General features: G+C 44.2%; 1 protein-coding gene across 1 annotated transcript in view; it reads right to left on the reverse strand.

The window, feature by feature from the left end:
- The window catches only part of CASTOR1 (cytosolic arginine sensor for mTORC1 subunit 1), a 138,664-nt gene that overhangs the window by 59,132 nt on the left and 55,402 nt on the right, over window positions 1-24,130 (reverse strand). The window contains exon 4 of the mRNA XM_040416701.1: window positions 9,451-9,580. Within this exon, the coding sequence (XP_040272635.1) occupies window positions 9,451-9,580 (130 nt within the window). The remainder of the gene's footprint in view (window positions 1-9,450; window positions 9,581-24,130) is intronic.

The raw sequence follows: 24,130 nt of genomic DNA on the forward strand, positions 1-24,130 counted from the left end.
CGGTCTACTAACGGAATACTGCTTCCTATATTAAGGATACTACCGACATTATTAAACAGCTGGAATCTCTGAAGTGGAATGAGGGTTGGTTGTTGGGTACACTTGATGTGAGCTCCCTCTACACGGTGATTGAACATCAAATGGGCATAGATGCCCTAAAGAAAAAGTTTCAGATTAGCAATACACTAAGAAATGAACAACTGATGTTTCTTTTGGAGGGAGTGGATTACATCCTCTCACACAATTACTTTGCATATGAGCAGGATTTCTATGTTCAATTGACCGGCACAGCCATGGGTACCAGATTTGCTCCCAGCTATGCCAATCTCTTTCTGGCACAGTGGGAGTCTGAGATCATCGGGCCCAAGTTGGGGGCGGATCTGGTGTTGTTGTGCAGATATATATCGACGACGTCCTGTTCGTATGGAAAGGTACAAGGGAGACCCTAGATAATTTTCTGGTGGAAATTAATAACAACCAAAGAAATCTGGTATTCACCCCGAAAATTAGCGATAAGGAAGTGGAGTTTCTGGACATCAATATAGAGATAGAGGGATGTATGATCAAGGGTTGCACTTTTGTTAAGGAGGTAGCTAGGAATAGCTTTATACGTTTTTCAAGTTGCCATTTGCCGAGATGGTTATTAAAACATACCGGTCAGCCAATTCAGGCGACTGAAACGTAACTGTACCGACCAACGACAATTTGAAGAAGCAGCTGTGTCTTTGAGCCAACAGTTTGTGGACAGAGAATATCCAGTACAGACTGTTGAGAAAGCCCTAGAAAAAGTCAGAGATATGAGTAGGGAGGATTTCTTTACCCCGAAATGTGTATCCTCACAGGAGGATGTGATAAGGATGATTCTACCCTACTATTCGCAATATCGACAGGTGGAAAAAATCATCAGGAAATACTGGTATCTCCTTCTTGATGATAAGACTATAGGGTCCTCCCTCACGAAAGACCCTAAGATTACCTACACTAGAGCAGTCAACCTGGCAGCGAAAGTAGCACTCACCTTGAAAGTGGATAGGAAGGGCCTATTTAAAGGTCAAAATTGGCTAGCGACTGGAGGCTTTCATAGATGTGGACGATGTGGCAATTGCAGAGTTACAAATTTTGCAAGGAAAACAACTAGTATCACCTCCACTCAGAATGCGTTCAGGTTAGACATTAAAGAATGTCTGACCTGTGACTCAACTGACGTTATTTATTTACTGCAGTGTGAGTGTCGAAAACAATACATAGGGAGGACTAAGAGAACGTTAAAGAAGAGGGTGGCAGAAAACATGGCGAATATTAGAAAGGGCTATATGCTACACTCTCTTTCTAGGCATTTTAAAGACGTACATAATTGTGATCCCTCCTCCCTGACATTCATTGCATTGGAGAGGTGGTAATCATATAGCCTCTATGTCCAGACAGGAGTGTCGTCGCATCATTGAGTTTGAGTCCCTAATTCCTAGGGGCCTCAACGCTGAATGGGAGCTATTCGGGTTTCTTTGAAGGACGGGAAGCGAGCCGGGTGGTGACGCAGGTCCAGAGTCTGGCTGTTTATCAGCACTCTGTTCCTTCCTCCCTGTCCGGCTCTCCTCCCTTTAACACTCTGAGTAAAGTTCTGTGTAGAATTGTGATAGGATGGGATCCCTCTACTTGATGTCAGGACTTCCCAGGTGCGGTCTGTAGTATTACTATGAAAAACGCATTGAAAACGCGGTGAAAACACACCCAACCGCATATGCGTTTTCTTTGCATTTTTTTAATTTTTGGTATTTTATATGTTCTTAAGTGTTTCTATACAGAGCGATGTATTTTCCATGCAGAGCCATATATTTTATGTAGGTTTTTTTAATATGTTTTTATATACTATGTGATGGAGAGCTGTGGAGTGATGGAATCCTTCTTTGGAAGATTATTTGACCCAAGGATTGGAGGCGGATCAACAATATGTGGGGTGTGAATCTGGTCCTTATCCTGGGGATTAAAATGGGAGCAGAACTCCAGATCGGATTTTCTAATGTTCCAATTAGACCAGTTCCACCCACAGCTTGCCTTTGGAGATGTATAAAAGGTTGTGAAGTGCTCACTGTCGCCACCACTGAGGAAGGGGTGTATACCCTGAAACACGTCTGGTTCTGTTGAGACAGTGAGCCGTTTCCCCATTTACCAGGATTGACCCACAGAAGGGTACATTTGTGAGGATTTTCTCCTATGAATTATTCACAGTCTCGAATTTGGTCCGATCCTCTAAGTAGAGGCAGGATCGCAGGAAGCGTCTGATACCACACCGCTGCTAAGCCGAGGAGTCACGTGACGTCACGTTAGAGACTCCATACCACGTGGGACGCCGCGTAGGGTAAGATCGGCAGGAAGATCAAGCGAAAGAACTGCTGGGCTGGAGATAAGAACTGCTATTCTGAGATCGTGGACATCTCCTGCGATTGTTTGCAAGTATAGTTGCATGCAATCCAATAACGGACATCCTTGGCGAATATAGTCGCGCCGCGATTTTTTCATGTTTTCTTCATGATTTTTTTCACGATAGTTTGCATTGCGATTCTTTTGCGATTATTTGCTAAAGTTTAGTTACTATTTGAGGTCCACACTCACTGTACACATTGTTTTATTCTATGTATGTTTTTACTATTTTATGTATTGGCTCATCATATTAAATATTTGTTATAGAGTACTTGCTGCTATTTTCCCAAATTTGGAGAGCCCCTCATTATCTATTGCTATTTTATTTTGTCCAGACGGTCAGGGTGGACCGAGAGGTGTGCACCCTGATCCATTCGGTCGATAGGTGGAGTCGCTGTTTTCCATTTTTGTCACTAAATGCCTGAATCAAACCCCTGTATGTAGAGGGTGTATCTCACATGGCCTGAACCAGTGTAGGCCTGAATTCAATATTGGTGCACCAAATGGCGGTATTTCAAATGCTTGAATCAAACCCCTGTATGTAGAGGGTATATCTCACAGGGCCTGAACCATTGTAGGCCTGAATTAAATATTTATTTGACCAAAATGGCTGTATTTCAAATGCCTGAATCAAACCCATATATGAAAAGAGAGTGAGTATCTCACAGGGCCTGAACCTGTATAGGCCTGAATTAACCCCTTAAGGACTCAGCCCTATTTCACCTTAAGGACTTGGCCATTTTTTGCAAATCTGACCAGTGTCACTTTAAGTGCTGATAACTTTAAAACGCTTTGACTTATCCAGGCCATTCTGAGACAGTTTTTTCATCACATATTATACTTCAAGACACTGGTAAAATGAAGTAAAAACAAAAATTTTTAAATTTTTGTAAAAAAATACCAAATTTACCCAAAATTTGTAAAAAATTGCAAATTTCCAAGTTTCAATTTCTCTACTTCTATAATACATAGTAATACCTCCAAAAATAGTTTTTATATTTTATTTTTTTGGGGATGTTACAAGGCTTAGAAGTTTAGAAGCAAATCTTGAAATTTCAGAAATTTTCAAAAACCCAATTTTTAGGGACCAGTTCAGGTCTGAAGTCTCTTTGCGAGGCTTACATAATAGAAACCACCCAAAAATGACCCCATTCTATAAACTACACCCCTCAAGGTATTCAAAACTGATTGTACAAACTTTGTTAACCCTTTAGGTGTTCCACAAGAATTACTGGAAAATAGAGATACAATTTCAAAATTTCACTTTTTTTAGCAGATTTTCAATTTTAATAATTTTTTTTCCAGTTACAAAGCAAGGGTTAACAGCCAAACCAAACGCAATATTTATGGCCCCGATTCTGTAGTTTACACAAACACCTCATATGTGGTCGTAAACCGCTGTACGGGTACACGGCAGGGCACAGAAGGAAAGGAATGCCATACGGTTTTTGGAAGGCAGGTTTTGCTGGACTAGTTTTTTTGACACCATGTCCCATTTGAAGCCCCCCTGATGCACCCCTAGAGTAGAAACTCCAAAAAAGTGACCCCATTTTAGAAACTACGGGATAGGGTGGCAGTATTGTTGGTACTAGTTTAGGGTACATATGATTTTTGGTTGCTCTATATTACACTTTTTGTGAGGCAAGGGAACAAGAAATGGCTGTTTTGGCACAGTTTTTATTTTTTGTTATTTACAACATTCGTCTGACAGGTTAGATCATGTGATATCTTTATAGACCAGGTTGTCACGGATGCTGCGATACCCAATATGTATACTTTTTTTTTTTATTTATGTAAGTTTTACACAATGATTTCATTTTTTAAGCAAAAAAAAAAAAATCATGTTTTAGTGTTTCCATAGTCTGAGAGACATCATTTTTTCAGTTTTTGGGCGATTACCTTGGGTAGGGTATGATTTTTGCGGGATGAGATGACTGTTTTATTGGCAATATTTTGGGGTGCGTGTGAATTTTTGATCGCTTGCTATTACACTTTTTGTGATGTAAGGTGACAAAAAATTGTTTATTTAGCACAGTTTTTATTTAAAAATGTTTATGGTGTTCATCTGAGAGGTTAGGTCATGTGATAATTTTATAGAGCCGGTCGATACGGACGCGGCGATACCTAATATGTATACTTTTTTATTTATTTATGTAAGTTTTACACAATAACAGCTTTTTTAAAACAAACAAAATGATGTTTTAGTGTCTCCATATTCTGAGCCATAGTTTTTTTTAATTTTTGGGCGATTGTCTCAGGTAGGGGCTCATTTTTTGTTGGATGAGGAGACGGTTAGATTGGTACTATATTGGTGGGCAAACGCCTTTTGATCGCTTGCTGTTGTACTTTTTGTAATGTAAGGTGACAAAAAAAATATTTTATTTAGCACAGTTTTTATTTTTTACGGTGTTCATCTGAGGGGTTAGGTCATGTGATAGGTTTATAGAGCCGGTCGATACGGACACGGCAATACCTAATATGTATACTTTCCCCCCCCCCCCCTCCCCCTATTTTTTACCTTTATTTGGGGAAAATGACATTTTTGTTTATTTTTTCTTGAAACTTTGAATTTTTGGGGGGGAAAACTTTATTTTTCACTTTATTTTTTGTCCCACTTTGGGACTTGAACTTTTGGGGGTCTAATCCCCTTTACAATGCATTCAAATACTTCTGTATTGGAATGCATTGGCTGTATGAGTAATACTGTGTGTATTACTCATACAAGCTTCCTGCCTGTGAGATCCAGGGGGCTGGATCTCACAGGCTCGTCACCGGAAGGCAGCGCGATGCCTCAGGAAGGCATTGCGCTGCCTTCCATGCCATCAGGTCCCCCTACAGCCGCATGGGGACCCGATGGCACCGCCGCCCGCCGGATAAGGTAAAACCGCAGGTCTGAATTGACCTGTGGTTTGCGGCGATCGCCGATGCGGGGGGGGGAGGTCACATAACCCCTCCCCGGCGTTGTGACAGGATACCCGCTGAATGATTTCAGCGGACATCCTGTTCCGATTAACCCGCGCCACAATCGCGTTTTAAAGTTAGGACATACCGGTGCGTCCTGGGTCCTTAAGGACTCGGCAAACATGGCGTACCGGTACGTCCTAAGTCCCTAAGGGATTAAATATTTCTTTGCCCAAAATGGCTGTATTTCAAATGCCTGAATCAAACCCCTGTATGTAGAGGGTGTATTTCACACAGCCTGAACCAGTGTAGGCCTGAATTCAATATTGGTGCACCAAATGGCGGTATTTAAAATCTCTGAATCTAACCCAAATGTATTAAGGGTGTAGCTCACAATGACATCTGCATCAAAGGCTGCTAACTAATTTTTTTTGCCCAAACGACTGTTTGTTTAACAACTGAATTTGACAGCAGTATATAAGCCTGTAATTTCACACGTGCTGATGCTGCAAGGCCTGAAAAGTGTTTTTTGTCAAAAAAAAGTGTGTTTTTAAAACCCCAGAAAATGATGGGTGTATTTCTACCTTAAATGGCACACTGACTAATCCAGATGTTGTAGATTGCAAATCACAATTTTTTTTGGCAATGTCCCAAAAGCTCAGATGCAGTGCTGGTGCACTGAGCTTGCATAAAATGGCCGCCGCCGCCCACCTAACAGAATTATAAAAGTTTATTTTTTGGTCCATGGGCTCAGGGTAGGGTAAAACTATTGTGCCCTGCACCCACACAGCTATTTCTATGTAGATCACCGAGTTAGATTCTCTCCTATTCTCTCCCTGAAATCACAAGTCCAGCAGCATCCTCTCCCTACACTAAGCACAGCAGAGTGATGTGCAGCGCTACGCGACTCAAGCTTATATAGAGCCTGGGTCACATGCTGCTCTGGTCAATCACAGCCATGCCATTAGTAGGCATGGCTGTGATGGCTTCTAAGGTCAGACAGTTAACCGCTTGTTGATTGGCTGCTCTGCAGCCTTTCAAAAAGCGCCAAGAAAGCGCCGAATACCGAACCGGAACTTGTACTGAAATGTTCGGGTTCGGAGTCCAAAAATCCTAAAGTTCGGGTTCGCTCAACCCTATTTTTTAGGCCAGTTGCACACAACTATCAGTTTTGTGGTCTGCAAAACACAGATACCGGCCGTGTGCCCCCTGCACTTTCCTGTCCCACATTATTGTAGAAAGGTCTATTCTTGTCCACAATGTAGACACAGTGTGCTGTCCCCATCTTTTGCTGCCCCATAGAAAAGAATGGGTCCGTCTGATGTGGTCGTGTGCATGAAGCCTTAGTTAATTTTATGTTGGGGTTATTGTAATGTTATATGTACTGTCTTGAATGCATGTTTAATCAAACCCTTATAGATTTATTTACTGTGTGATCAGGCCTTTGGATGTTCTGACTACTAGAAGGAGGCAGCTTCAGCACTGCGGGGTGATCTCATAAAAGCAGTTTCTTCTTTATTGCACCATATCCACATAGGTGCAGTACAGAATACAGCCAACTAGAACTCGCTTACATGCTCCGGATGAAAAACATCCTTAGTCCTCCGAAACATGTAAGGCCTCGTTCACATCACTGTTTCTCCTTTCCGTTGGTCACCTTGTCCCCCCAAAAAAATAGGGTAGGACTGTTCTATTATGGGCCGGACATTCCATAAAATGCGTAATGCACGAGGCTTTTTTGTGTTTTTAGTTTTTTTTTCGCGTGGTATCAAGTATCGCAATACTTTTTTATTGTATCGAAATCGAATCAAAATGTTGGTATCGTGACAACCCTACCCACATGCACGAAGGATGAAGGAACAGCTCAAATAAGAAGCTTCAGCACTGCAAAATGTGGATTTTGGTGATCATGGATTTTGAGATTAGGGATTCAATTTTTATTTACTATTTTTTAATTTACATTCTCTTATCAATTTGTATTGGTTATTTATTCATACATTGCGTTTCTATTTTTGTTTAAATATTAAAGGAAACCTGTCACCTGGATTTAGTGCACAGAGCTGGGGACATGGGCTGCTAGATGGCCGCTAGCACATCCGCAATACCCAGTCCCCACAGCTCTCTGCGCTTTTATTGTGTTAAAAAACCTTTTTGATCAATATGCAAATGACCTGATATGAGTCCTGTGTCCGGAGAGGAGTCAAGCTGAAAGGAGCCCAGCACCGCCCCGCGTCCTCCGAATCTCCTCCTTGCTGGCTGACGTCACAGAGCTGGAGCGCCGAAATCTTGTGATGCGCGAGCTAGCGCATGCGTAGTTCGTTCCCTGTGCTGATGCCAGCACAGGGAATGAACATGATGCCGACACTGCGCATGCGCTAGCTCGCGCATCGCGAGATTTCGGCGCTCCAGCTCTGTGACGTCAGCCAGCAAGGAGGAGATTTGGAGGACGCGGGGGCGGTGCTGGGCTCCTTTCCGCTTGACTCCTCTCCGGACACAGGACTCATATCAGGTCATTTGCATATTGATCAAAAAGGTTTTTTAACACAATAAAATCACACAGAGCTATGGGGACTAGGTATTGTAGATGTGCTAGCGGCCATCTAGCAGCCCATGTCCTCAGCTCTATACCCAAAATCCTGGTGACAGGTTCCCTTTAAGTACTATTGGTGAGGTTATTCAGGGTGATTAACTTATCGGTTTAGGTTATTTGAATTCTTATATTTTAACTATATGTGCACGTTTTGATAACATGTCCATTTCTACATTAACTATTAATACATGTGACGGACACTATCCCCTATATTTACGATTAAACACATTGGTTTTATTTAGTATATAATTTTAAGTATCCCTTGGCTTCCTCTTTGTGGAACGCACGTTCGGGGTCTAACGCATGCGCGTTTTCCCCTTTATGATGAACTTCTGGTCTTTGGAACGCATTGCGATTCCATTTCCGGTCCTGCGCAATTTTGCGCACGCGCAGATTGTGTTTCCGATACACTAGCCCTTATTGTGCGGCGCCATCATATTCTAACATGGGCTCTGCACTGGGTATGTCTCAACACACATCCCTTTTGCCTTTTCTGGATTAATTCTTAACAGGTGATAATTATCTTCCATTAATGTTCTATGTAGATATAATGTGCACACTAGCCTCAATCCATGTACCCCTGAGGAAGCCAGACCAGTCTGACGATACGCGTGGGGCGTTTCTGCCTCTATGACTGAGCTCTGCAATCCGCCGCAATTAACCCCTTTATGCCTGATTACTTTATGCCAATGGCCACAGTCCCTCCCCTCCTACTCCTCTCTGTCCTCATTGGTGGACAGCAGCAGCCGCACACAGTTGGTAGGGAGGTACTCCCTCCTTCTCCACTGTGCCGGCTCAGGATAACATGGTGCGCGTCGAGAGCCATGTTCTCTCAGTGAAACTAGGCTGCGCAGCCTAGTATCGGTAAATAACAAATCCCAGTATTGAATCGATCCGGGTACAAAAGTATCGATAACTCGATATCTGGTGCGACCCTACACGTGGGACATCTGCAGTTGAAGTGAGTGAATTGGCTTTGGCTATTTTTGATGTCATGACTAATAAAGTTGTTGACTGGAGCTAACTGATGGCCAGTTATAGCTGGTAGGCATCCATGTGCGATTAGTATATGAATACAAACATTTATAAACTGGGGTAAGAACTGTCACTGACAGCACCAGACCTCAGCTGGACAGGGGATGAGGTTTCCAGTCCTGGCAATGCTAATCACAGGGGCAGCGTTATCTTGAATTTCAGAAGCGGTCGGTCTATTTGACTTGAGACATATCATTAGCATATGGTGGGAGCACAGAATAAAAAAAAAACATTTTTATTTCCTGTATTCTGAAGTTTAAGGAGGAATATATAAAAAAAACATTTGGAACCACATGAATCTATTATAAAAAGGTATTCCGGAGGGGGTTGAGGGCAAAAATCTGTCTGACAGTTTCCCTTTCTCTCCGACTTTCTGATATCCTACAGTATGGAGCCCAAAACTGCTTCCCATATTTAAGATAAGAAATGCAGTTGGGTTATATTTTAATGACACAGGTTTTAAAATCTTTGTACACAGCCCAAAATTTTGGTGTCAAGCCACTTACAGCTCCTGGTTTTCAAGCCGTTGGTGGCTTCCCCGAGACTCATGCGGACCAACTCTCCATTTTCTTCTTTGTAAATATTAAGTTCTCCCAAGAGAGTTTGGAAAGCCACAGCCAAATCATCCTCCCGCACCTATACAAGGGGCAAAAAGATGGGTCGCTTTAATGAAATGCACTTGTCCTAAAAATGAAATGCAGGATAAAGCAATGGTAAGCAGATGTCATGTGACCCTGGGTGTCATACCTTTGATGATAAATTATATTCTGACTTCCACGTTAACTTTTATAATGATTATTACGTCTGGTGGACACTACTCAGTCTATAACAGACCAACCTTAACCCCTTAAATACCGGACCCATTTTTGGTTTTGCATTTTCTTTTTTTTTCTTCCCACATTGTAATAGCCATAACTTTAATTTTTTTGTTCATATAGCCATATAAGGGCTTCTTTTTTTGCAGGACAAGAAGCATTTTTTAATGGATGTTTTATCATCCATTGGCGCTCACAATGCCTTGGGCAGTGCAATACCACCATTAAGCAAGTGTTATACTTCCCATGGTTGTTAGAAATAATTTTCTTACTTTCTCTTTTCGATGTTTTAACGAATGACAGAAAAGGATTACTGTAACATCCTGTATTGTTTCAGCAACACATGTGCTGTCATATTGCTGAAAACTTGGGCTGACAACAGTGTCTGAGGTGCCGGACAATCACCAATACCTAGACAGACATTCAGTGTCTTGCATTAGGCAGAGAACACAAAAAACTAGCTTTAAATTGTAAGATAATAGATTAATTAACAGACTGGAAAGAAATAATCAAGGATCAGTTCATGTAATTAGATAAAAGAGAAGTTAGAGCCACAAAATATCAAGAGGAGAATGAGGTCACTATTTACCCTAAAAGCGGATACCGTGTTTCTCCGAAAAAAGGGTTAGGGCTTATTATTGGGGTAGGGCTTATTTTTGCTCCATGAACATATTTTATATAGACACATGCCAAATTACAGAACAGTCCCTGAACAGTGTTTATATTAAAGATGACTATAACCCCCCTCATCCATAGGAATCCACCCATATACTGCAGTCAGTACATGGGTGCATTCTTACAGATGAGGGGGTTATAGTCATATTTGCCCACATTTTTTTATTCTGGTACCGTTTATTGCCCTTGAGCTGTCCTTACCCAAGGGACCTAGGCAGCAATATACGGTAGCAAGGAGAGCAGATACGGCACGGGAGAGATGTAGGGAGCTCCTCCAGGCAGCAGAGAGGAGAAGGAGATCCTCCTGCCGCCTGCTTCATGTAAGTAAGAACGTGCTGGCTGGCAGCAGTACAGGGCATACAGAGAAGCCGCCAGACCGCCCAACGTTAAAGTGAAGGGAAATGCGGGCTGACTGCATAATTTAGAATTTAGTAAAGCCGCCAGCCTGCCCGTCAGGTGCTGCTTAGTACCGCGATGTATGTGCAGGCTGGCGGCTTCACTGAAGGCTAATTCACTGAAGCCTGTGCTGCCCGCCCGCCCACAGTTTCATGGCAGCTTAGGAGCCATTAGTGAGCGCTCCTGAGCTGCTGCAGCCCGCACATTTCCACCGCCTTCCCTTTATATAAAATACAGCTGTATCTAGGGCTTATTTTTGGAGTATGGCTTATATTTTAAGCCTACTCCAAAAACTCTGCAAAATAGCTCTAGGGCTTATTATCGGGGTAGGGCTTATTTTCGGTGAAACACGGTATTACACCGCAAATGCCACTGTAGACATAAGAAACGTGAAAATATACCACTGAACAAGGTGAAAATGAGCAGTCCATAGTCTCTGAAGCAGTGTGAACTCACACAGACGCAATGTTTAGGCCCCTTTCACACGGGCGTTGCGGAAAAATGTGCGGGTGCGTTGCGGGAACACCCGCGATTTTTCCGCACGAGTGCAAAACATTGTAATGCGTTTTGCACTCGCGTGAGAAAAATAGTGCGTGTTTGGTACCCAAACCCGAACTTCTTCACAGAAGTTCGGGCTTGGGATCGGTGTTCTGTGGATTGTATTATTTTCCCTTAAAACATGGTTATAAGGGAAAATAATAGCATTCTGAATACAGAATGCAAAGTAAAATCGCACTGGAGGGGTTAAAAAAAAATTAATAATAATTTAACTCACCTTAATCCACTTGCTCGCGTAGCCCGGCATCTCCTTGTGTCTCCTTTGTTGAAGGACCTGTGGTGAGCATTAATTATAGTTCAAGGACCTGTGATGACGTCACTCCGGTCATCACATGGTACGTCAAGTGGATTAAGGCGAGTTAAATTATTATTATTTTTTTTTAACCCCTCCAGTGCAATTTTACTTTGCATTCTGTATTCAGAATGCTATTATTTTCCCTTATAACCATGTTATAAGGGAAAATAATAATGATCGGGTCTCCATCCCGATAGTCTCCTAGCAACCGTGCGTGAAAATCGCACCGCATCCGCACTTGCTTGCAGATGCTTGCGATTTTCACGCAACCCCATTCACTTCTATGGGGCCTGCGTTGCGTAAAAAACGCTGAATATAGAACATGCTGCGATTTTCACGCAACGCATAAGTGATGCGTGAAAATCACCGCTCATGTGAACAGCCCCATAGAAATGAATGGGTCGGTATTCAGTGCGGGTGCAATGCGTTCACCTCCCGCATCGCATCCGCGCGGAATACTCGCTCGTGTGAAAGGGGCCTTAAGCAGATAAAACCTCCATGTTCTCTACAAAACAAATAACCAGTGAAGCATGTTACCTTGGTTGTCAGAATACAATGAGAACTGGGTCCTAAATGCAGACAACGTTAGATAATACTTATATGCTACCAGAAGGTAATGCTATTGGAGATTTGTAGGACAGTAGGAGAGTTCCAAGTTGTGATTTTTTTTTTTTTGTACTTAAAACCTTTGTTTTAAGAGAAACCAGCAATATGTGACAGCTCCTGTTGTTGCTTCTATATTGAGAGGTTCTTGACTGGTTCAATGGCCATTCAGTGAACATCAGTCTAATGATCACCACCATATAAAACTGCTGGACTGGTTCCAACAAATAAATGCACATGCTAACAGAAGCTGGAAATGTACCGTATAGTCTCCTGCCTCCAGTGACATTTCCATGGCACCTAGAGGGGTCTGAGGACCAATGCCTTCAGTTTCTCTTGATCCCATGACAGCTTAAAAAGGAGTATGGTACTATGTTATTTAAGTCTACAGCTTAAATGAGGTTTTCTGGTTACACAAAAAAGATGACATTTTTAATGCATTTTGATTTTTCAAGCATAATTACAATCTGTGACCCGCACCCTGTGATTTAATCTCCGCACAAGACTCACGGGGAGTGTCTATAGCATTAGTTCTCCATCTCTCCTTCCCCTCTCAGCTGAAAAAGTAAACGATCCAAGCCTGTTTGAAGCCCTGCTGGAAAAACTCTATCCTAAGGGCTCATGCACACGGCTGTTGCCGTTTTTCGCCCTCGGTAAGGACACCTCTACCTCATCCATATATATTAGGTCGTCCGCGTATAATCCCAATCTGTCCTCCCTACCCCCCTAAGAAATACTTTTGAAAATGACATCCTGACGGACCCTAAGGGCGAGGTGTTCTATGGCCACTGCGAATAATAGGGGTGATAAGGGGCACCCCTGTCTAGTTCCACTATGTAATTGGAAGGTAGCTGACAGAGCCATTAATCAAGATATTAGCTGTAGGTCTTCAGTACAGTACCTGGATCCACTTAATAAAAATCGGACCAAAACCAAAACTTTCCAAGACCTGTAACAAAAATGACCACTCAACGGAGTCAAACGTCTTGGCCATGTCTAACACGACCAAGGCCCACTGTTTATTTGCTGCATGGCCAAATTGCGAGATAATCTGGGCCCTTCTAATATTACTGGAGGTAGACCGACCCGGAATGAAGCCGGATTGGTCCTAATGTATTATGGAGGTGATCACTTTATTTAGTCTAAGCGCTAAAATCTTGGTCAGTACTTTATAAATCAAGATTGAATAAAGATATTGGGCGGTAGGATCCACAATCTAGTGGATTTTTGTCGGGCTTTAAACAGCATTACAATAGAAGCCTCGTAAAATAAGTCAGGGAGGAAACTCCTTTCTAGGGAGGCAGAGTATACCTCATGTAACCGAGACCCTAAAATGTCTGCATACTTAGAGTATACCGCAAGAGGTATGCCCTCGGGGCCTGGCGATTTCCCTAGATTAAGCCCCATAATCGCGACTTTAATCTCTTCAAGTGTAATCTCCTCATCAAGACGTCCTCTATCCAGGGGAGACAGTAGAGGATGAGACACCTCCCGAAGATATGCCACAAGCTCAGGAGTGGTATATTGGGACCTTGAAGTAAATAATTCTTGATAAAATTATTTAAATCCATTTAAGATTCCCCTAGGTTCCTCCACCACGACGCCACCAGAATCTTGTATGCGCAGCACCGGTGGGGCCATAGTGTTCCGTCTCACGACCTGGGCCAGTACCGTCCCTGTTTTATTACAGTGTTCAAACGCCTGCTGCCTGAGGAAGAACAGCTTATGGTCGCTCTTCTCCTGCAGACATAGCATGTATTGTCTGCCCTTCAGCATCCAATCTAGTCTATTCTCCTCCGTGGGAACCGAGATGCATTTAAATTCAGCAGTTTTGCAGTGTGCGCTCAACTCCTCCTTAAGCCGAGCAGTTTTCTTGATATATGAAATAGAGGATTTGATGCACCCATGCAAGAAGGCTTTTAAGGTATCCCACAGTAGGAGAATATCATTCTCATTCAGATCAAGAAACATTTGTACTTGGTCTGGTATGCGATCATTTGTGGACATCAGGGAGAGCCAGAATGGATGAATACGGATCTTATGGCAGCGCATAGCCTCATCAGGCAAGACAAGCGTCACAACAACCGTTGCATGATCAGACGGCCCCTGGGGACCATATCGTACATCAGACACCACTGAAAAGGCACTGACATTACTGAGTAGGTAGTCAATCCTCGACAGTGCTCCCCTAGAGGGCGTGAAACATGAGAATTACCTACTAGTCTGATTTCTCTCCCTCCATACATCTAGCCACCCCAACTCCGAGATAAAGCGCTTTAGTACAGTCTCATGCGAACGTACAATGCCCCCCTGGGATGAGGCCTGAAACCTGTCCAGAGATTCATCAAGCACCATATTAAGGTCGCCCATGCACAATAGCCTAGCAAATGGATATTGTACTGCAAATCCTGCAGCAGCCTGTAGCAATGAAAGGTTAGCAGGGGGAGGGTTATACAGGTTCAACAAAACATAGGGAACTCCAGTCACATGTGCAAAAACAAAAATATACTTTCCCTCAGGGTCAGTTAACACCCAATGCAGTTCCCATGTGACAGAGCGGTGAACGAGCAATGACACCCCTCTGGAATAGGAACTACCAAATGCGTTGTTCACCCACGGCTTATTAATCCTACCCCCTGTATCAGCCGTAAGATGGGTTTCCTGTATGCCCAGTATGTGCGGGTTATATCTACGAATATGTGCAAAAACAGCCATACGCTTCCTGGGGCCCCCCAATCCACGCACATTCCAACACATAATCGTTAAATTCGGCATGGATACGGAATCATAACATATAGGATGGGGACCATCTAATCCATGTTCACTAAGCATAAGGGCATAGTAGTGATAGATATCATTGTGAAAAATGTTGTACCAAATCATAAAAACACAAAGAAACTTGTAACTAAACAGAAATGCCCAAATTCCTTAGCACAGAACAGATAATATGCAAATAAGTTTAGTGGCCATAGAAGCGGGAGACCTGCACAGTGTAAAACAGCAACAAACACGTGCAGGTGAGAGATCTAACTCCCCGGACAAATAGAGGTGCTTGTAACACATAGCGATTGAGTCAGCAATATTAGCAGGACCCATAGGTTTCCACGGGTCTCTCACACCCTCGGAGCAAGATGTCCAGCAGCCACATAAGAGTAAAATAAATCAAATGAACCCATAGTATAGATTGAATGCATCCACAGACAAACAATTATAAAGGAGAGCTACTCATCGACAGGACACCTCATCATGAGGGAGAGCTCCGGGGCCTCACAGAAAGCCAGTCCTCAGCTTCCCTAGGGTTGTTGAAGAAAAGCGACTTCCCTCCATCCAGCACCCTCAGACGAGCAGGGTACGCCATAGAATATTGTAGGTTTAGGTCTCTCAGGCGTTTGACAGAAGTGAACGTGGCACGCCATTTCTGTAGTTCCGCCGAGAAATCCGGATACAGGGAGATCCCATAGTGATGGTTTGCTTCAATCTAGCCTTGGACAATATAAGATCCCGGTCCTTCCAATTGAGCATTCGGGCCAGGAGAGATCTTGGGGGAGCCCCAGGTGGCAGCATACGGCTGGAACACGGTGGGCCCTCTCTACTGCATAGGCCACGGAGAAAGTCGCGTCTGGGAACGTAGATTTAAACCACCTGTCCAGGAATGCAGAGGGATCAGACCCCTCCGCCCTCTCAGGCATGCCAAGAATCCGCACATTGTTACTTCTTGCGCGGTTTTCGAGATCGTCGCATTTTTGCCGCCACAATTTCACCAATCTTTCAACAGCTGCTACTCTGGACGACAGGGGCCTGTCAAGGTCCTCTAGTTCGGATACTCTCTCCTCCGTGTGCCGTACCCACTTCCTCAACTGCTGCACATCATGACACAGGAGACCAAGACCTACTCTGACCTCCTATATCTTGCCTGTGAGGGACGATTGACACCCCATTATAGCCGCCATCAGCTGGCTGTGGGAGGATTGTAGGGTAAGTTCAGGCTCCCCTTCAGCTTCAGCATGCGATTGGTGCGCGGACTGACCTCTGGTTTGCGGTGCATGTGGGGAAGAGGAGGCGGCTGCGCCATGTTAAGCCTGTTGCCGGGCAAACTCTTTGAGACGGTCAGCCGCCTGTTGTGCTTTGCTAGGGCTCATTGCGTGATGTGCGGCTGCCGGGATCGCCTGAACGCTGCTGTATTGTTAGGTAGCTGGGTTACAAGCTGCAGGATAACTCCGGATCAATGGCGGGAGCCGGAGCTGCTCCTAGTCGGCAGTTGGCCACGCCCCCACTGTTGCCGTTTTTGCTGTCCAAAAAATTGCAGATCCACAAAACACTGATACCCGACGTGTGTTCCGCCTTTTGCGGAACGGAAGTTCTGGTCCTCTATAGAACTGTCCTGTAAAACGGACAAGAATAGGGCACGTCCTATTATTTTGCGGGGCCCGCGGAACAGACATACAGATGCAGACAGAACATGGGTGCGCTTTCTGCATCTTTTGTGGCCCTATTGAAGTGAAAGGGTCCACATTACACCTGCAAAAAATGTGGATTGGATGCAGACCAAAAATACGCTTGTGTGAATGAGCCCTAAGACACAGCATCATGGCTAACATCACACCTATAGGGCAGGGTCCTGAGCATGAGCAGAACACTGCCCTGAGAGGCAAGGTCACTGAGGAGGTTATGTATACAGGGCAGAGCCTTACAAGGCTTGCCATGCCTCAGATGTAGATGTGATGTCATCGGGATAGGGAACCAACACAGTGGAAAATGTCACACAACCATGATGGAGTGCAGGAAAACGGGGCACTACAGATAACAATCACAAGCGAAAATATGCATTGTTCCCTGTTAATTGATGCTGAAATTTGCAAAACCGGAATACCCTTTTAAATTGTGCTCTATATTTATACTATGATCTCCTGTTTAGAGGCTCTTTACACAGAGCGGTTCAGAGAAGCCACATTTTTTCCTGCCACTTCACTGCAACTATCTTGATTATGATGTAAGGTCAGCCCTTTTACTTGCTCCAGTCAGTGAGACCATTCCTATATCCAGTAAACAGAGCCTGTGGTGTTCTGGTGCGCCATCATGACAAAGGCAAGAAATTCGATTTCACTGTAGGCTTATCTATTAATATATAGGGAGTTACTGCTACCACACTCGAGTTCTGGGTATACATCCATTGGCATTAAATTTATATTTTCTCACTACAATATACCTATATTGTAGGCACTATGGGGCAGTGACTGATATGTAGGACTAGAATATTTTCGGTATATTGACAATGGAATGTAACATTCTGCAAGTATGGGGCAAAGTATCGTGCAGGAAGCTGGACTACTTGGCAATTTTGGCCACAAGGGAGTCCGAGAGAACAACAAGCTAAATATGGCCAACAAGCCCCAGATGGAGTTTCAGGATGTCGACGTGTAACAGGACAGAATGACATGTTATGTAAGGACACATCCAAAGTGACCACCAGGAATGGGTTCTAGCTCTGGTGGAGCACTCTCAGATGGGGCTATTCTTAGTCTTTTTCTTTCTGAATACAAAAATAGCTCCGAATTTTCTACTCACAGGAATGCATCTAGTACAGGGATGGCCAACCTGCGGCTCTCCAGCTGTTGCAAAGCTACAACTCCCAGCATGCCCAGACTGCCTACAGCTATCAGCCTACAGTAGGGATGAGCGGTAAACCGGTGTCAGCAATATACTGCGGTATTAAGAAACAGCGATATGGCGATATCGCTGTATCCTAATAACCGTTGTATTTTGTGAAGTCATAGAAGCAGTCACATGTGTGCTGACAGCTTCTAAATCTGCATCCACCCACCCCTGCATCCTGCATAACAGTACTCACAAGCACATTACTGCCCGCAGCGGCCTCCCCGGCATCTCCTAGCTCCCCATATTCATGTCTCCGCCCACCGACGTCGGAATTGGATAACAGCAGAGGCGAGCACAACAGCCAGGCGGGAAAAGTCTCTCCAACTCCCACACACAGAGTTAGGCCTGCGAGGAGTGAGAGAGACGAGACCTTAAACATAGAATAGAAACGGCCCGGGTGTCATACATAAAAGGTGCTATGTCTGTCTGTCTTCTGCGGCCTGGTCCTTCCTTCCTGCCTGCAAGCTGAAGTCTGCACACTGATCTATAATAGCAGGCATTAGGGAATTATGAGTCCTCGTGAGAGTCACCCATACATGAGCAACATGATATTATTATACTGAAGGGGGGGGGGGGTGATTAAAACTTGTTCATACATTATAACGCCTCCTTGTGGCTGCCCCACACAGTATAACGCCTCCTTGTGGCTGCCCCACACAGTATAACGTCTCCTTGTGGCTGCCCCACACAGTATAACGTCTCCTTGTGGCTGCCCCACACAGTATAACGTCTCCTTGTGGCTGCCCCACACAGTATAACGTCTCCTTGTGGCTGCCCCACACAGTATAACGCCTCCTTGTGGCTGCCCCCATACAGTATTACGCCACCTTGTGGCTGCCCCCATACAGTATTACGCCACCTTGTGGCTGCCCCACACAGTATAACGCCTCCTTGTGGCTGCCCCCCATACAGTGTAACGTCTCCTTGTGGCTGCCCCCCATACAGTGTAACGTCTCCTTGTGGCTGCCCCACACAGTATAATGTCTCCTTGTGGCTGCCCCCACACAGTATAACGTCTCCTTGTGGCTGCCCCCCACACAGTATAACGTCTCCTTGTGGCTGCCCCCCACACAGTATAACGTCTCCTTGTGGCCGCCCCATACAGTATAACGTCTCCTTGTGGCTGCCCCCATACAGTATAACGTCTCCTTGTGGCCGCCCCATACAGTATAACGTCTCCTTGTGGCTGCCCCATACAGTGTAATGTCTCCTTGTGGCCGTCCCCATACAGTATAACGTCTCCTTGTGGCTGCCCCCATACAGTGTAACGTTTCCTTGTGGCCGCCCCCATACAGTGTAACGTCTCCTTGTGGCCGTCCCCACACAGTATAACGTCTCCTTGTGGCTGCCCCACACAGTATAACGTCTCCTTGTGTTTTTTTCTTTTAAATGGTTATTTATCGCGATATATATTGTTATCGTCTGAATATTTTTGATATCGCCCAACCCTAACCTACAGCAGGGCATGGTGCGAGTTGTAGTTTTACAACCGCTGGAGAGTCGCAGGTTGGCCATCCCTGATCAAGTAGCTCAAACAATTCTTTAAATTTGCATCAGTCAGGAGAGTCGCTTGCATTTTCTTTCTTGCAATTGCTACATGATGACATTTCTCAATACAGTAACAGGAAAATCAAATTCTCTTAGAAATTGGATTCCGATTGCTCTACAACTCTACCCAAAGGGTTAGGGAATTCAGTTTGATGAACCTGATGCAGCAGAAAAAAATACTATTAGTCATGATGAACAATGTAAAAGATGGCCACGAACACAAACTCATGCTGCTCTGTTGTTGGACATAAGTGGGCATACGTGTGGCCAAAGACGATCAAATTGCCGTAGGTGTCCATCTAAAATGTTAATGGATAGCCTACAGATGGAATTTTTTTTTAATTTCACCTTTTTGGGGGTTTTAATTTTACTTCTAATTTTAATCTTTTGCATGGAGACCAGTGTCACCTATCTAGCTCTTGTTATCAACACAAACCATTTACACCAACACTGGAAACTGGTTAAAAAGAAGAGGTGTAAATACTTGCTTCCTGTTAACTGTATTACTAGGTCATGGATGAGGTGTATTTAAGCTCTACAGGGCAAACACAGCTTATTAAACCAAGGATGCATCTGACATGTCCTTGCTGCTAAAGTCTCTAGCTCAGGCCAGATCATAGCCTGAAGGGCAATTCTGGTCTTCGCCAAGCTAGAGAACACCGACAGGGAAGCCAGCAGGGAAGGTGCTAGGATTATTTACAGACTATGTTGTGTGCTTTCTGATAAACTGCAGATTTGGCGGTCTCGTTCCTAAATTTCAGACTTTTTTCTGCCTTTTGTGTAACAGCAATGCTAAATCCGCAGAGGATCTGCTGGAAATCTATAGCAGGAAAACTTGCACCAAATGATGAAGATTTTGTTGCGGAATTCATTGTAGAAATAAAAGCAAAGACTGACATGCTGCAGATTTAAAATCCACATCACACTGCTTTGGCAGGGTGTAAAATGGATGCCAGCAAAAACACAATGCACTGCCATACAGAAGTATGGCAGTGTATTGTACAAGCTATAAACTGATCGCAGTTTCAAGTCCCCTAAGAAAACTAAAAAAACAAAAAGTAAATATGTTTTTATCAATTTAGAAAAAAATAAAAAGATTTGCCATTTTGGTCACCTCGTCTTCCAAAGAAAAATGAAATAAAAAAACATCAAGAAGTTTTATGTACCACATTTGCTCCATTAAGAGCTACAGTACACTATGCAGAAACAGATGCCTTACATAATTGTTGATGAGAAGAAGAAAGCTAAGGGTGTCAAAAGTAGGGATTATTTTTGAATCAATTATTCAACATATCACATTAAACATAACTAAAGGAAGATAAGGAAGGGAAATCCAGGTTCTGTCATGTCAGACTCCTGGAAATACAATTACCGGTAGGTCTAATTCCTACTTTCCAGGACGTCCTCCATGACAGCACCACATGGAGCAATACCAGATTAGTACACTCATTAGGGAGGGACCACAGCCTGGAGGACCTTACGTCCGAACCGCTGGTCATGGTTTCCTGCAATGTCCAATCTATAGTGTTTACAAAATGTATGCTAACTCTACCATGTTGCTGCTTTGCAAATCTGATAGACTGAAGCTTCCACATGTTCTGCCCAAGATGCCGCCACCGCTCTGGTAGAATGGGCTCTAATTAATTTTTGGACGCCAGGTAGCTCGACCAATTTTTTAGCCACAAGGCTCTTCTTGCCGTGTTTAAAAGAGCCCCATTACTGGCGGCAAATCTGACTGATTCCATTGAAGAGTCAGCTACAAAAGCCGTGGCTAGGGCTGCAGCCATCAGCCATCGATTATTTTAGTAATCAAGTATTCTACCGATCGAGCACTAAAACTAATTCAAAGAACGGTTTCTATAAAAAAAAAACCTCATCAGCCCCCCTGTCCTCAGTCTCCTCCCCCCAGTGACATCAGCTGCCCCTCCCCAGTTCCCCCTCCAATGCCATCAGTTCCTCCAGCAGTGCCACCAGTTCCCCCTCCAATGCCATCAGTTCCTCCAGCAGTGCCACCAGTTCCCCCTCCAATGCCACCAGCTCGCCCCCACTGTCACCAGCTGCCCCCACTGTCACCAGCTGCCCCCACTGTCACCAGCTGCCCCCCCCCCCCCCCCCCTCCAGAGATCTCCCAGCTTCTACCTCACGCGCTGCACTAGGACCAGACATTACACAGTATCAGGTCAAAGTGTTTGCTCACGTGCACTGTGTCCTGACGATGTGCGTACGTCAGGTTCCAGTGCAGCGTGGGGCAGGCCGGCGGGTGACCACGGAGCGTGAGTAATAGCAAGCTCTTCACTACACTCCGTGGTTACATGGCACAAATGAATCATCGATGCAAAAAATTTGCATCAAGGATTTTTTTGTGTCGAGTTAATCGATTAATTCGAGTAATCGTTTCAGCCCTAGCCGTGGCCATTTTCAACAGGGGAATAGATGGTAGTATATCTTCCCTAGGAGTCCCCATTTTCAGATGGTTTTCAAGTTGAGACAACCATAAAAGGATAGATCTCGCAACTGATGTAGCAGCAATATTTGTGCTGACGAGCTGCAGATGTCTCCCAAGTTTTCCTCAGAAGACCGTCAGCCTTCCGGTCCATCGGTTCTTTAAGTTGCGAGGAATGGAAATGCCGTGTTTTTTGCGACCCTGGCTACAAGAGTGTCTATTTTAGGAATCTCTTCCCACAATTTAGTATCTTCCTTATCAAACGCTAAGCGATTCTCCACTTCCTCCCATTCCTCTAGAATAGTTTCCTTTAGGTTGAAATTGACTGGAGGAATGTTCCTCTTTTTTTTGCTCTTAAGCCTGCAAACACCTCATCCTGCACGGATCTTTTTTGTTGTTGTTCTTCTTCTATGTCCATAGTTTCTCTAATGGCCGATAGAAGAGAGTCCATATCTTCTGAAGAGAAGCAGTATTTCCGCTGCTCATCATAGGATGTGGAGGGCATAAATTCATCTCCTTCCTCTTCCCCTTCATCCGACTGAATATATCGAAATTCTATATCCTCGGAGTTGGATTCTAAGTCCCCTCTTGGTTTTTTGGCCCTAGGGGCGCAACTAACCCCCGGAGAGGGCATGAAGGATGAAACGGATGCTTTTACTTCTCTTAAAATCGATCTAAGGTCAGTCAATAGTGACGGCTGTTCCTCCTTTACGATTTTACTGATACAATCACTGCATAATTGTTTAGTGTACGTATCTTGAAGCTTCTTGTTGCATGTAGCACATCTTTTAGGCTTTTTTTTTTTTTTTTAACTCATTTTATTAAAAGAGAATGACACAAGTATGGCATACATGCAGCAATGTGATGGCCCACGCAGGGGCGCCTCAGAAATACCAAGAAAACAGTGATACATAAAGACATTGACATTTATCAGGATTCTAGCATGCAAAAGGACATGTTCTTGACCCTGACAGCATACAAAGTTCACAGAATAGACAAATCTCTCACATAAATGCTCTAACATTAACATCAGTGATAACAGTGCTATAAAATATCTGAATATTAGTTCGAAGATCAATGTGACCCGTCAGCCGACGAGTGAAGACGCGGTGAGTGTATGGTGAGAGGAGAGGCACACCAGTCGCCCCAAACTTTATCAAATTTTTGTGGACACCCCCTATGCTTATACACAATGTTCTCCATGGAAACTGCGTGGTTCACAAGAGTGAGCCATTGTCCCTTCGAGGGGGGGGAATCTCCCATCCATCTTATGGCCATTGCCTTTCTAGCTAGAAATAGTGTTTCCGCTATGAAGATTCTGTGGTAGTGTGACCACGACTCTTCATCAATGACTCCCAGAATGCACATCTTGGGGCATAACGGCAATGTCACAGGAACCATAGTTGCGAGGACCTCCAAAACTGAAATCCAGAACTGTCGAATGAACTCACAATCCCACATCATATGCCAAAAATTGGCTCCAACGGCATCGCATCTATGGCACCTGGAGTGGCTAATCCTGCCCATCTTTTGAAGTCTGGTGGGCGTGAGGTAACTACATGGAAGGATAAAAAGCTGGATCATCCTATTATTTATAGAGGGTGATACCTTAGTCGGAGCCAGTAATGCCTCCTCCCAATCCTCAGAAGACAAAGATGGTATCAGCATCTTCCATATGTCCTCAACGGCCAACGGGGTCACCAGCAGGCGGCAGTCCAACAAGTGTGTATATAGCGCTGAGACTATGCCTCTCGGGCCTTGCGATTTTAAAACCCCTATAATAGGGTATTTAGAAATACTCCTGTTATCACCACTGAATTGGGCTTGTAATGCAGGTCTCAATTTGAGGTACCCGAAGAAAAGAGTACGGGACACCTGAAACTTATCCTGAATCTGGGAGAATGATCTAAGCTGCCCGCTCTCATATAGATCACCCAAAGTGAGTATACCATGCCTCTTCCAGTCAGACACACCCTCCAGATTTACCAGATGTGGGAACATACAGTTATCCCATACGGGGACTTCACTTGGCAAATCCTTGTAGGAATTTAACTTAGATGCCTGCCATATCTGATGGGCTAGCTTATGTACTGGAAGAAGACCCTTTTGAATATAGCGAGATCCCTCCAGAATGGGCCACAGCGTGGGAACTTGCAAATATTCTTGCAGATAGCATTCTGCGTTTGGGCTTGAGGCAT

This window comes from Bufo bufo, chromosome 2, assembly GCF_905171765.1.
Source record: "Bufo bufo chromosome 2, aBufBuf1.1, whole genome shotgun sequence".
Taxonomy (NCBI): domain Eukaryota; kingdom Metazoa; phylum Chordata; class Amphibia; order Anura; family Bufonidae; genus Bufo; species Bufo bufo.